Raw genomic sequence first — 14,806 nt, forward strand, 5'->3', positions numbered from 1 at the left:
AGCCCTAGGAGATCCAGCTCTAGGCTCCTGGCTCCGCTGGAGGGAACCTGGAAAACCTGGGGGCTCTCAAGACTTTCAGGTTCACTGCTGCAGTGCCTGGAAGTCCTGGGACAGGTTTCCAGGGTCCACAGCTGCCCTACTATGTAGACTTCCCTGGGTCCAGGACCTCAGGGCTTCCAAATTCCCCAAACCAGCAGGATCCCTGTGCTACCCGACTTGTGAGTGGGCAGTCCTGAGGCCAGCTGGCCCAGGAGGTTGGAAACTCTGAGTTCCCTGTGGTGGGGCAGTCTGTATTGTGGGTCAGCCTCAGAACTCCAGACCCTGGGAGCCCTGGTAGTTGCTAACTAAAATGGACATCCTTGACCGTTTCATGGCTGCCACCTGAATAGCAGCTGTGAAACTAACAAGAATGTCCATTTCAATTAGTCACTGCCAAGATCCCAGGGAGCACATTTCATTTTGGAAACACCATGTAAATTAAATATTAATATGATTTTATTTTTGATTTTCTGGTTTGTGGGAAGTTTCTAAAAATCTGGTTTCATTTTGGATCTGAATTTTTTTTCAAAATATCCAAAATTTATCATGAACCACAAACTGCCAGTGTGGGCCAGCTCTATTAACAACTGGGACCCAAATTTTCAGAAATACATCAAAGGAAAGAAAAAAGGCCCATTATATTTCTGAGCCCAACAACTTTCAATATTCCATTTCATAAGAAGCTTCAGCAATGCAAAAACATATATCAAATTCCCTGCATGAATTCTTCAGCATCAATAAATCTCAAAGCCAGATTCATACTACAAACAACCTCCATTGTTTTATCAAATTACTACCAGACTCTTTTTTGAACTAACTTTCAGTATATTCACTCTACCCTTTGAGATTTTGGTGCTTTGATCTCCTTCATGGCTGTTTTCCAAACCATAGCTTGAGCATTTGTAGTCACCAGTATGACTGACAGTCTAGAACTGTGCGGAAAACATGCCACTCAGGCATGAGTGAACCAGGACTCTTGGGCTCCATGAGTGCAAGGCTATGCTTTATCATATTACTAGAGAGTTCACACAATGTATAAATCAAGATATAGTCATTCGGTACCTGCTCTTACATTGGAGTAACAATCCTGTTCTATTTTCTTAATTGGGAGAGCTTTCTATGCAGCAGAAAGTTATATAATAACAATACCTAGCTCTTACTTAGTGCTTTTCAGCAGTAGATCTCAAAGCACTTAACGAAAGAAAACAGTACCATTGTCCCCATTTTTTTACAGATGGGAAACTGTGGCAGGAGGAGGTGATGTGAGTTGCCCAAGATCACCCTGCAAGCCAGTGGCAGAACCAAGAATAGAACCCAGGTCCACTAAATCCCAGTCTGGTGCTGTAAACAGGAGGCCATACTCCCTCCCACAATCTATAAATAGCCCTCATATATTCAGTTTTGCCCGACAATTAACGTAGTCAGTTGTTCTTAAAGACATAAGGCCTCATTCTGATCTGACACTGGTGCAAATCAGAGGTAATTACACTGAAGTTAAAGGAGCTACATTGATGTAAGGGCTTGTCTTCACTACCCGTTTGGATCGGCAGGTAGAAATCGATCTCTCGGGGATCGAATTATTGCGTCTCGTCAGGACGCGACAATCGATCCCCGAATCGACGCGCGTACTCCACCAACCCAGGTAGGAATAAGCGCCGTCGACGGGGGAGCCGCGGCGGTCGATTTGCCGCCGTTCTCACAGTGGGGTAAGTCGGATTAGATACGTCGAATTCAGCTACGCTATTCGCGTAGCTGAATTTGCGTATCTTAAATCGATCTCCCCCCGCCCCCCCAGTGTAGACCTAGCCTCAGTGTGGCATAAATGGGAATCAGGTCCATTGTACCAATCTATCTTAGGTGTGTCTCACAAACAAAGCTGCAAAAACCAATAACTGTGGAGCCAAAGGGGACTTTTCTCCTGGGCTAGCTAGTAAGAACTGTACTAAACTTGACTCAGCTGGGTGTTGCTACTTGGATATGCTACCCATGTCTTCAAAAAATGTTCTCTGGAATGTCTAAAGCTGGGATAGAGTAACGTTAGACCCAAAGGATACTGAAGCTCTACACAGGAAGGCACAGAATTTTCATCCACATACTGAAAACATCATTCTTTGTGTAAAGGCATGGAACATGCGGGAAAGCATACATGGAAAGCTTCATCTTTTGTGTGAAAAAATTTTTTTATGCCACAAATAATTTAAAGTAAACCAAAGAGAGATTTGGAATTGAAATGGGCATTTTATTTACTTTTTAAATCCACCTCCTGCTAATTAAGTCAGACATTCCATGAAGAGGTTAATTTTGTTATGAACCTGTCGCATCCTTCAAAATATTTCAAAACTCTAATTAGATCACCTGAGTGGAAGACCAGATAAGCACTAAGTAAACAAAATAAAACACAACATTTCAAGCTGCTGAGCAGGATTTAGGATGTGTTTCCATTTCGCCCATAAACCAATATACACATTTCTGAACAGTGAACCCAACGCTGCTGAGAAAGCAAGGCTTGTCTAACAAATGGCTAAATTATGCCCACTTAATAACACACTTGTATCGGAGGGAAGATTATGGTCCAAAGGGAATTTCTTTAAAAAATGCTGACATTGATTCAAATTTCTGAAGCTCCCTTGGCCTGTCTTTATGACATTTCTCTCCCCATAACAAATAAACACAAACACACACACACACACACACACACACAAATATGGCTAACAATGAATACCACACAAATTCAACATAGAATATTCATCTCTATTAGAAAGATCACTCAAAGAACCACAAGTTTATGGGATTCTCTAGTGGATTGAAAATTACATGGAGTACATACCCTTCCCCCATCCCAGCCATGCTATCACTAAATAAAATGAATGTCTGTATTGTTGAAACAGCTATATTATTTTGCTACATTAATATTTGTTCCTGGAAACATACAAACAAATACTCTTTAATTCACTAAAAAAAGTAAGCCTGACATTAATTTGCAACAAGGAAGATTTAGGTTAGATATTAGGAAAAAAAAAAACTAACCGTAAGGATAGTTAAGTACTGGAATAATTTATCAAGTAAGGTTGTGGTATCCCCATCATTGGAGGTTTTAAAGAACAGATTAGACAGTAATGGTCGAGGATGGTCGAGTTATACTTATACCTTCCTCAGCACAGGAGGGTTTAACTAGATGACCTCCTGAGGTCCCTTCCAGCCTATCTTTCTATGATTTGACGCACAACATGGATCATTTGGGAACTATGAGCTCAGTGAGCAAGAAGGTACTGCTCAGCCTATGCTTTCCTTGTGCCTGGAATTTTCATGTGCCTAGTTTCTGTTTAAAGGAAATTACTTTCTATGCTGGAGAAAAATCAAAATGTTAAAGAAGGGAAAAATAGACGGGGAAGGCAGAGAGTGGAAAATATGATGGAGAAGGGAAGTAGTGAGTGAAGCCAAGGCGAGGTGGCATCCTCACTTGAGTTTTTCCAAACCAAAATTAAAAGCTGGTAGAAAAATTCCAACAATACACTTTGGTGTTTCATTGAAATTGAAACATTTCATAGGGACAGACAGCTGTTGGTAAAGTTCCAACAGAAGTCTCAGCTGGCAGGCTTGCAAGGAGCTGAGAGCCTGGAAGCCATGGAAAGCCTGGCCCTAGGGCTTGAGGCTCCTTATCAGCCTGGCATTCCAAGCTCATGATCCTTGGCAGCCCACCTGGTAGGCAGATGGAGAGCTGTGAGCCTGGAAACCTCATAGGTCCTGGCTCCCAAGCTCACCACTCCTCAGCAGCCAAGGGATCTGAAGGCTTCAGGGGCACAGCTCTCTTCCCCCCCCTCCCAAAAAAAAGACTGCCTCCAAAAGTCAAAGCTTCTTTTCACAGAGAATTTTGAAATTTTGGGGGTTTGTTCTGAATTGGAATTAAAACAAATATCAAAATCCTTCATGAAAACAGACTTACCTTCCTCCACCCAGCTCTAGCTAATAGGAAAATAGAGGGAAGGTGTTGACTGGAAATAAATAGTTTAAGTTAATGGAGCACCCAGGGCACTTGAGTGCAACAGGTTCTCTATTGACTGGAGATTCAGCTTGACCAGGAGGCTACCTTCCCATATCAGTAAATTCTTTTAGGGCCTGATGGCTCTTACATCACTGAACTCTTGTTGCAGTTCACCCAGTCTTACAGCAAAACACTCCAATATCTATTAGTAACCCTAATTTATTCAACAAATTGCACTGAGAAACTGAAGATAAGCATATAATACCATAGATATCTTCAGATCCGCATCTCTCCCTTTCCCGTGATAAGCTTCCATTCTTTCCCCCAGTGTGGATTCTTCTTTCTACTCACTACAACAGACTCCACTTCCTTCTAAAATTTCTCCAACACTCCACAAATCCAATCATCTTGAACTCTCCTCCTTTCTGCTGGATCCCTCCTTTCTACCCCACATACCTCCCCACTGCTACCCACCTCTGTTTGCCTGCCAGTACTTTCCCCTACCACCAGCCCCTATTGGATATCTGCTCCCACATGACTTGTCTCTCTGCTGACTTTGGATATTTATCTCTGAATATATGTACCACAGAATTTAGAGTTTTCCCTCTTCATAAGGGATCTACACGGCCATTGGTATTCAGGCACGGATATGTATAGATGGCCCAATAGCATTAATCTTTTATGTCCCAGTTTTGTAATGTAATTGGGTTGTATGGGAATATGTTCAGACTGCAGAATAAAGTGGGCAGTCACCTTTTCCAACTTTCCCTACAAATAAATTCCATACACTATATAAAGTTCAAAGTGGCATCCCTCCTGTGGTTGTAATTTATCAATAAGAAGATATAAAAGTCAGCTCAAATCTGCTCCGAAGGCCTGGTAGGTTTTGGGATTCTGTCTGGGACTATTCAACCCACACTCTAGATCCTCACTCACATGAGAGCCAATCTAACCTTCCTGTATATAAAGGTCACTTAAGTCATCTGCCTCAGTGAGTCAGCAGAACCCACTCAACCCTTTCTGAATAGGATCAACACCTGCTAGCTGCATGGGTGTCAGGTGTATAGGCAAATAACACGCAGCCTATTGCAAGAATACTTTGAATCGTCCATTTCTTCATTATTTCCCTTCATTTTTTTTAACAAACTCACTCCACTTCCCATAAAGAACGAGATATTGAGTAGCTCATCTTTATTTGCTTAATAATATTTTTTGTATTTATACATCAGCTTAATCTGTAATTTCATTTTGGTACTCTGTAATTCATTATGCTCTACAGATTGGTACTCAATGACAGCTCCCTACACAAGATTGTTAAAGGGGCCACAGCAGGCAAGGCCTTAGGGTTCATGAACTGCAGGTGTCCGCTGCATCACACACCTGTGTCCAGAGAGAGCACACTCCCTGCAAGAGTAGCCATGGAGCAGAGAAGTACCCCTTATTGGCCTACAGTTTAGGGAGAAGGATCCTCTTGTGACTCAGAATTCATCCTCATCAACAGGTTTATTAGTTAGGCTGAGCTCCCTGCACCAGGACTTCAACCAACAAGCCCGATTCTTCACGCCCTGGAACCATGTAAAATCATTTATACCTGCGCAGAGTGGTGTGAAATACTACCATTCTGAGCTGATGGCAGTTTCCTTTGACATTGCACGACTACACAAGGAGGATCAGACCCTGCATGTTTAATAAATGAGTTGTCTTAATTACCGCACACTATAATTGTTGTCTTAATTTTGGTTAGACAAAAACAAACAAAACCCCAAAACACACTAAACAAAATATACTGTCCCCATTGAAATGTTTTACAGTATCACACAGCTCTTGCTAAAGAGAAGACAGCATTTCACATAGCATGTGTTTTGTATCCTTCAGCTTAACAGAGCGAAACTTCCTTACTGGAAGATGACCCTGCTCAATGTGTGCAGTCTTATAAACAACATAAACAACCAAGCAGAGGAAACAGCGGAGTCTGAGGAAGATGACCTCCTTCCGAGAGAACAGTTTCCTGCTGCTCTAGATGGCTCCAGCTTGGAAGCGATGCTGACAATATACCAGCTCCAAAAAGTCTGCCACAGCAGAGCCTTTCAGCACGGGGAGGTAAGCAACACATAAGTAATGCATGTCACTTGAAGGACTCTTCTTTGATGCTGTATTTATATTTCAAGAGAGCCTCAAAAACCTAGGTCCTGCCTGCTCTGTATGGACCCTTCAAAGCCTAAGTATATTTGGCCAAAATATCCCCTTCTTGCATTGTTGGGCACTGGTTATCCATCTCGCTGGTGCTCTCCATCTCTAAGTGGTTTCCTTAAGCAGTCTTGTACATATATCATTTCTGAAGAGCTGCAGGGTGCTTTGGACTATATCAATGTGAAATATTAACTATATCATTTCTCCACACTTTGTAGCCATTCCCCAAAAAACTAAGCAGAGATATGAAGATGAGCTTCTTGACAGAACAGAAAATTAAACTCTGTTCAACAGCAGTAGAGTTAGTCTGGATTTACAAAGGTGTGACTGAAAGTAGGAGATGGCCTTATGTATGTGCATAGGATCGTTGGGCCCACTTTGTAGTTGTCCATTTGCACTACCTATGTCAGTACAGCGTGAATGCAAAGCTACCATGGTTGCCCTGGGGAATACCATGAGGCAGGGTGTTTCCCCATGAGCATTGCCCAGAGGCCCAGGAGACAGAAAAGGTGGTTTAGAGCCATTTTGCTCTCTCTCTCCAGTATGCACTCTCTTCTCAGGTGCGCCAAGTTCATGCTCAGCACAGCTGAGGGGATTCAGCCCATTGGATCTGGTGGACCACAGCAGTGCATTTTCAAGCCTGTGCACCAGAATCCTCTGCATGAGCTGCAGTAGCACTTACACAGAACTGTAACAGCAGTACGTTTAGCGCTGAAGAGTAGCTGCAGTAGAACTGGCATGCTTCACCATGATACTGAGGTGTCTCTTACCCTGGAGATGCAGGTACATGTCGCAGAAACTGGGGCTTCCCAGCCTCAAAGAAGCCATAGATAGAGAAATTATGGTTCTGTGCAGCTTAGATGTGAGGTAAAGGAGTGCAAAGAAATATCAGACAAGTTTAAGAGAGAAGGGGAGGAAAATGAGGGAAGAAGGGATTGAGGAACCTTGAGAAAGGGCTCCACTGCTGACCATGACACACCTTCCTGTGATCCTATTCATCCAAGCTCTGTTTCAAAGCCCATTGAAATCACTTGGAGTCTTTCCATTGATTCCAATGGATTTTAGATCAGGCCCCATTTACTAAGTAATCAATAGATTTTAGTGCCCCAAAGCAGGGCTTAAATTCAGCCATAGCCATCTGGAGTGGAGCTCCAATAAATATTTTCAATCCCACGGGAGCCCCGGCACGTGAAGCCCCAACCCTGATGCCTCCCACAGGAATGAAGTCCCAAGCCCCAGGGCTCCAGGAAATACTCTGAGAATTTAAGCCCTACCCCAAACAATTAAGTTTGGAGTGCTACAAAAGTTTTAATTGAATAACCCTCTGTCAGCCAGTTGGATTGTGTGTGATCATTAAAAGGTGCAGTAATAAGAATGGATTAAATCATTTCAGATAACTAAGAAATGACCTGACCCTTCATGCAAAACTCAAAGCACAATTGTTTTTTAACATTCTGACATTTACAACTGTCATTTTGTTGATATTCGTACATTTCTGGTTTTTAAAATTTTATGCATTTCTCATTTTGCCTACTAATATTGCTAGGAAGGATAAAACTAGCAAGTAGTGGAAATCTCATGAGATTTCCAGCCTAAATTTTAGACCAAAGAAGTTAATATAAGAACCTTAACTTCTGAAACTTCATCCATATTAAATGAAAGCTCCCAGGGTGAAATCTTAGCCTCACTCGAGTCAATGTCAACAGTGTCATTTACTTCAATGGAACCAGGATTTCACCCACAAAATTTTGAAATTTACTCATCATCTCTGATTAGAGATTAGATAGGTATTGCTTTATAATTAATTCTTTGAAACTACTAAAGTCCATTATCTTTTTTTTTCTTGTGGGTTTATTAAGAGAATATAGATTTACAAAAATATCAAGAGATTAATATTTTTCTTTATCTTTAATCCAAAGAAATACAGAGATTCCAAAGTGTCTCTTCTCATGTCTTACAGATACTTCAACAGGATGTTTTCAATCAAGAGGATTCAAACCAAGATATAATGAAGAGAAAAACTCCTTATATCCTGAAACGGCAACTACATGTTAACAAAGCCAGAAGACCGTACATACTCAAGAGAAGTTCATATTACTGATGCAGCAAAGACAGCAATGTATATTTAGTTTGAGTAACTGTGCTTTATGGTTCTTATTTAAATCTAAAATCATATTTGTGTGAAAAATATACTATGAAAAATCATCAAGATTATAACATAACTGTGTCTTTTTTGCAATTGTTGTTTCTTGAACGTGATTTTTCCTACTTGAGATTAATTGGACCAATACATTTACAAATAAATCTAGTTTCTAAGCATGATGTACACATCTGAGATTTCAACATATTTGCTACAATATAAGAGGGTTTTTTGTGTTATAAAACACACCTTCCTACACCAAAAAGTAAATCAATAGTCCATAAACACCAGTAAATATCATAAAATGTCTCAAACACCTCAAAACCAATCTATGCTGGCAAACTGATGTGTAATATGGTGATCAGAATTGCCACAATGTTTTCTGACCAGTGGCAATTATCAGGGTTTAAGTCTAAATAAGCAAGGAAACATTGTGCATTGGCTATTAAGTTGAAAATTCAAATATCTTTTAAGTGATCTTCCTTATTTTGGTGGCTTTAACTTGTTGATTCTTCATGGACCAGTGAAGGACCATGATTTAATAATAAATAATAATAATAATAAATTATATTATTGCTATTAGAGAGAAAATATTTTCACCGATGTCTGCTAGTTGAACAAAGCCAGAAGGTAGTATCTACTTCAGAGAAATTCATATTATGACTGAGGCAAGAAAGCAACATTTATTTCATTTATGCAATCAATTAAGCAACTTATGTTCTCTCCATACTTTATGCATGCTGAATGGAAGGACTTAGTTTTACTCTTTAAGAGATGATCTAAAGTCCAATGAAGTCAATGAAAATGTCCTAAATCATGGTCATGGTTCCGATTGCAGGTGAACCACGACTCAACATATCCATCAGAGCTGTGGATTATGCAGGATTAGCTTTGGTATTAAAAAGTTCCAGCACAGTGAATCATGACTAAGGCCTGGTCTACACTGGGGGGGGGGGGAAGGGGGAAATCGATCTAAGTTACGCAACTTCAGCTATGTGTAATGTAGCTGAAGTCGACGTACTTAGATCGACTTACTGTGGTGTCTTCACTGCGGTGAGTCGACAGCTGCTGCTCCCCCGTCGACTCCACCTGCGCCTCTCATGACGGTGGAGTACAGGAGTCGACGGGAGAGTGCTTGGGGATCGATTCATCATGTCTAGACTAGACACAATAAATCGACCCCTGCTGGATTGATCGCTGCATTTAGTGTAGACATATCCTAAGACTAAGCTTTTGTCACGGGTATTTTTAGTAAAAGTCACAGACAGGTTGCGGGCAATAAACAAAATTCACGGAAGCCCATGACCTGTCTGTGAGTTTTACTAAAAAGTAAATGGAGGTGAGAGGGTGGGCTTAACAGTGTGAGCCCCATCAGGGGCTGACTGCCAGCCGCTGCTCCAGCACCGCCGCTGCTCTAGCCCCGCAGCCTGCTCTTACAGTGGAGGCTGACCCAGCTCCGGGCACTGCTGTGGGCCTGGCTACTGCTCAAGCCCCAGGGCTGACTGCGGCCGCTGCTCCAGTCCTGCTACTGCTCCTGGGCAGGGGCTGATAACTGCTCCAGCCCTGCCACTGTGGTGGGCTGAAGCCAAAAAAGTCACAGAAATTCCTTAATCATGGAATCCGTGACATCCACAACAGAATCATATCCTTAATCATGACCAAAATAACATTTTTACAGTGAGGACATTATACTGTACATTTTACTTTGATTACATTGAGGATAATCACACTTCCCATTGTCACCCACAGATTGTATTTATCTGTTTGTTTTTAAATAGCCATATAAACTTTGCAGCATGGCATGTGATGTGTGAACTCAAAGATGTATGCACTAATTTCAAAAATAATCATAATTCCAATACAGCAAAGCAATAAAGCACATGCTTAATATTAAGTCCTAGTGACTTAAAGTTAAGCATGTGCTTTGCTGAGCTGAGGCCTGACACTGGGTCACAGCCTTCCCAGTGCCCTCTCATGGATAGATGACTGCAGCAGTCCTGCCTCAGTTTCCCTCTCTGAAGGGCACCTTGAGTACTCCACACCACAGTCCAACCATATTTAAAACAAGTTTCCTCTTCAAGAGTCCAATTTATTTAGTCCTGCCAACAAGATGGCATAAATCAAATGGAACTCAAAACAAAAAAACAAGCAAGTCTTCACCTCAGTCTCAGGCTGGGTCGACCCACTCCTCTCTGTGGGTCTGTCTTTCACAGTGTGACATTACCCAAGGTACAGTCTGAACTGTTGAACAGCTGTGTTTCCCCCCTCTCCCCAGTTCTCCAACCTAGGGTGCCTCTTACACTGCTTTGCTGTGAGAACAGTCACTCCTAGCCAGTTAACACAGTCTCCAGCAATGTAACTTGGTCCCAGTCACATGTTATTGACTGCTACTAGCTAGCCACTCATTAATTAAACTGCAGATCAGTACCGGTACTCTCTCTAGTTCCAGACTTTCCCCCAGAAATGTTTCTTGTACTGCCCAACATACTGCTGAATAATGTAAGCTCACATAAAGTCTGTCATTTTGTCATTGGAAAATGACATACACCGGCCTTGTTGTCCAAATGGAATTTCCCCATACACTTTAATCCTGGTTAGGACTAAACACTGGTTAAGATAAAACAGTAAAACAAGTTTATTATTAACTACAGAAAGAAAAGATAGATTTTAAGTGATTACAAGTAATGAAGCATAAAAGTCAGGATTGGTTACAAAAGAAAAGATAAAACACAAACTAAAGTCTTACTTAATAAACTTACAGAATTCAAAGCAAAGGCATTTCTCTCACTGCACAACACATTTCACAGGCTAGGTCTCTATTCAGCCCAGATCCCCCCCACCTGAGTTCAGTGTCCTTCTGGTATTCATTGATATCATGAGCAGAGATAGGAGGAAGAGGAGTGAAGTCCAATGTTTTCCTCCCCTCTTTATAATTCTGTTTCTTGTACTAGAAACATCCTTCCTGACTCATGGTGACAAAAACATTCTCTTGTGGACCTGAGGTTTGAACTGTCCCTGTGATGGAATGCAAATTTCTTGTTTACCCCTTCCCACCTGCTGGAGAATGGCTGCTTAAACTGGTGATAGCCCTTTAGCACCTGTCTGGAGTGCCAGTGTGTTTTTGCCTCTGAAAACTGGTTTGGGTTGCTTTTCGTAATCTTGGAGCACGTTATACCAAAGTCATACAGTAGATCTTGCGACTATAAATAAAATATTGCCACACATTTTGCCAGGACAATAATGTTCAGCAGATTATGACTTTTCAAATGATTCCTCACAAGGAATATTTTGTACAAAATATATTACAACCTTATAAATGGGTGAACATGGGGTACAGGTTGTCACACAAAGTTCATGCACTTTTTTGCACCACTCCTATGCTGGTCTGTCTGCCTTCTCTCCCAGCAGTGACACCTCAGACTTCTTGCCTGGAGTCTTCCACAGGCTCAGTGTCCAAGTGGCCCTCCACGCACAAACCTTTCCCCTGATTAATGATCTCCTGCTCACTGCAGCCTCTGGCACAGCTTCCTTTCCCTTCATTCCCGGGCCTCTTCCTTATTTCTCAAGGCTTGGCCTGAGTTAGTTAAATGACCCAATGGTTTTCTTATCTGGGGAAATGAGCTGATCCTATCACCAGTGAGATTGAGCCCATATCCCCTTAAGAAGCCAGCCTCTTTGTGAAAGGGCTTAATAATAAACTACAGAACATCCATATAGAATTTGAAACAGTTTTAGTATCTGTTTTTTTCAGGCCAGTGCTGATAAATACTTGGGACAAAATCCATATCGTTTAAAAAAAATTGTACGTATTATTGTAAGTTTGGGAGTGTATATGAAAGGAGAGTCAGGATGATCTTTTTTATTAAGGTGTGGAAATAGGTGGGAGGGAACACGCTCTCATCCAAATGTGCAAGTTCTGTAGATCTAAAATATAGCATTAGTAATTCCAAATGGTTTCCCTGTTGACCTGAAATAACAAAGCAGAAGAGATTCTCTTGAAAGTTCACGACTGGAGAATTCTGCTCTCTTAATCACTAGAGAACAAGGAAAAAAAAACATCTGTGACCAAGACAGTCATTTCCCTCACACACCTTCAATAAAAGAGAAGAAAACATAATTCTTACAGCTCTGGCAGGGATTTGGAGGACAGAGTGTGAAAAATCCTGGCCTAGCCATAGAAACAATATCCATAATTCTGGAAAATTAGACTTATTTTCTTGCTTTCAGTAAAGACATGGAGGCAAATGTTGTTGGCACTTTAAAACTAAATGCCAAACATGAATGGAAAGGAAACAAAATTCAGGAAATATATTACAATCATGTTATTCACCCATATGAAAGTTCAATTGATATTATAAGCCAAGCTTTCTAGAGTTCAGAATTTCATTATGGAAATTCAGTCTGGAAAGAAAATTGGTTTGTAAAACCAACAACATATTTTCAGTCAACATGATTAAAATTAACTAAGATATTTGTAAGTTGTAAAAATAATAATCAAGGCATTTTAAAGTTTTGTTAATTCAGACATTTTTTTCCTCTTTCATACTCATAAAATAGGCTTAACTCTTAAGTATTATTTTGAAGGCCATTAGTACAGACTGTTGACTTGGCCCTTTAGAAATGTTTTTTGGTGATGAGCTATTTGTGTTTAATAAAGCAATTACTGAGAGATTTGGCTATCTGTCACTGTAGCTTAGAGCTGTATGAATAACACATTTTTCAGTTTGATGGTTATTCCAAAAGTTAAAAAAAAATAAATGGTTTCAGGTTGAGCTGAAAATGAAATTCTTTAAATTGTTTTGCCACTCAAAACATTTTTTTTTTAATTTGTTTCAGGTTGTACGCTCATTATGATTTTGAGCACTATTTATCTTTTAAAAAGTTTTAAAAATAAAATTAAAGGAATTTTCAAAACAAAAGCAATTTTGAAGTGAAAAATCAAAATGTTTCATTTCAAAATGTCAAAATAAAAGATTGTTTGCAATGATGTTGTAGCCAGGGTGGAGAGGAGAAAGACAAGGTGGGTGAGGTAATATTTTTAAGTGGACCAGTTTATGTCAGTGAAAGAGACATGCTTCCAGGATCCACTGAGTTTTTCTTTATCAGGTCCTGAAGAACAGCTCCGTGGAGCTTTAAAGTGTATGTTTCACCAACAGAAGTTGGCCCTCTAAAAGACCACCTCACCCACCTTGTCTCTCTCAAAAAGAAACATTTTTTGAATATTTTTACGTTTATCAGGTGATGTTTTAGTCATTATATACATCTATACTCCTCAAACTTTTGTGATGGCCCTTGGGCAGGTGTCTATGATTCTCAGATCCTTTTGATACAGAATTCAGTTAAACAGAATATTTGCTATTTTTCACAAGTTATACTCCAGGGCCTCCCAAACCTCCCGGCCTCTATATATGAAGAGTGCTATATGCAAACCATGGTAAAATTAGCAATTTTCCCATCATTGACACAAAATATACGCTATTATTTTTAAAAATGTACAAAAGAAATATTTTTATATTGCGGGTTAGCACATGGTAATGGAGCAAGAGGCTGACTTGCCACTGGGTAATCAATGGTACAGCAAGAATAAGGACTATGAAAGATGAAGTTTTTGGCAGGATAACACGGGTTCATGAAACATCATAGGCATTTTGATGAAGGACTTTTGATGAAGGTGGTTAAGAGAAGGATTTCTGGATAAATCTAATTTATTTGAATAGTTTGCCTATGGGGTGGAGGAACTTTGGTGGATATCACTTTGTGTTTCTACATCTCTTACTTGTATGTTATTATTTTTATAATCAAACACTTAAAAGAAACATTCTGAAATATGGTAGTTACATGTATATCCTATATGTCACAGTGACAACACACTTGTGTGATAACCAGTATATTGCTGCTGTTGTGCCACCCTTTGAAGACAATCCTTGTTTGTTCTTTTTTTCATAGAGAACTCATCAGGACATGCCTTCTTTTCTGTTCAGAGAGACAAGGGGAAAGAGGAACGTAATAGATGACAGAGGGGTGATTAAATACATGCATGTGTACCACACACAAATGGGAAGATGTATTCAAATTCTTCAGAATTCTGCAGCCAACAATTATTTATGGAAGTGTGCAATCTAAATATACAGAATAGTACGATGAATAAAACACCATTATTTTCTCTTTCCCTGTCACAGTAATTGTCACTGTCAGGTTTCTAGGGATTCTGCCTTTAATATTCAAGAAAGCATTTACCTAACAATCTTGGAGAGGTTTTTCCACCAAATTCAACTCCCTGGTGAATTGACATTCTTCTCAAAAGTCTCCACATCACTGCAGGAAATACCTCAAAATGATGGAATACAATTGCCCAAAAGTTAAAAGCTGTGGAGAATGAGGGAGTTATGTGTATTATTTTTATAAATATCACATGCCCTCAGTTTACCTGTTTCTTATTATCCTGCCTGACAGCA

The 14,806-nt window shown here is 40.2% G+C and overlaps 1 protein-coding gene across 1 annotated transcript in view; it reads left to right on the forward strand.

The window, feature by feature from the left end:
• NTS (neurotensin) overlaps window positions 1–8,384 on the forward strand; it is a 29,198-nt gene extending 20,814 nt beyond the window's left edge. Inside the window, exons 4-5 of the mRNA XM_026648826.1 lie at window positions 5,897–6,121; window positions 8,172–8,384. Coding sequence (XP_026504611.1) covers window positions 5,897–6,121; window positions 8,172–8,312 — 366 coding nt within the window. The 3' untranslated portion in view covers window positions 8,313–8,384. The remainder of the gene's footprint in view (window positions 1–5,896; window positions 6,122–8,171) is intronic.
• Window positions 8,385–14,806: the final 6,422 nt, after the last annotated feature.

Source organism: Terrapene carolina, unplaced genomic scaffold (genome assembly GCF_002925995.2).
Source record: "Terrapene carolina triunguis isolate 2854851 unplaced genomic scaffold, T_m_triunguis-2.0 Scaffold68, whole genome shotgun sequence".
In the NCBI taxonomy this organism is placed as follows: Eukaryota; Metazoa; Chordata; order Testudines; family Emydidae; genus Terrapene; species Terrapene triunguis.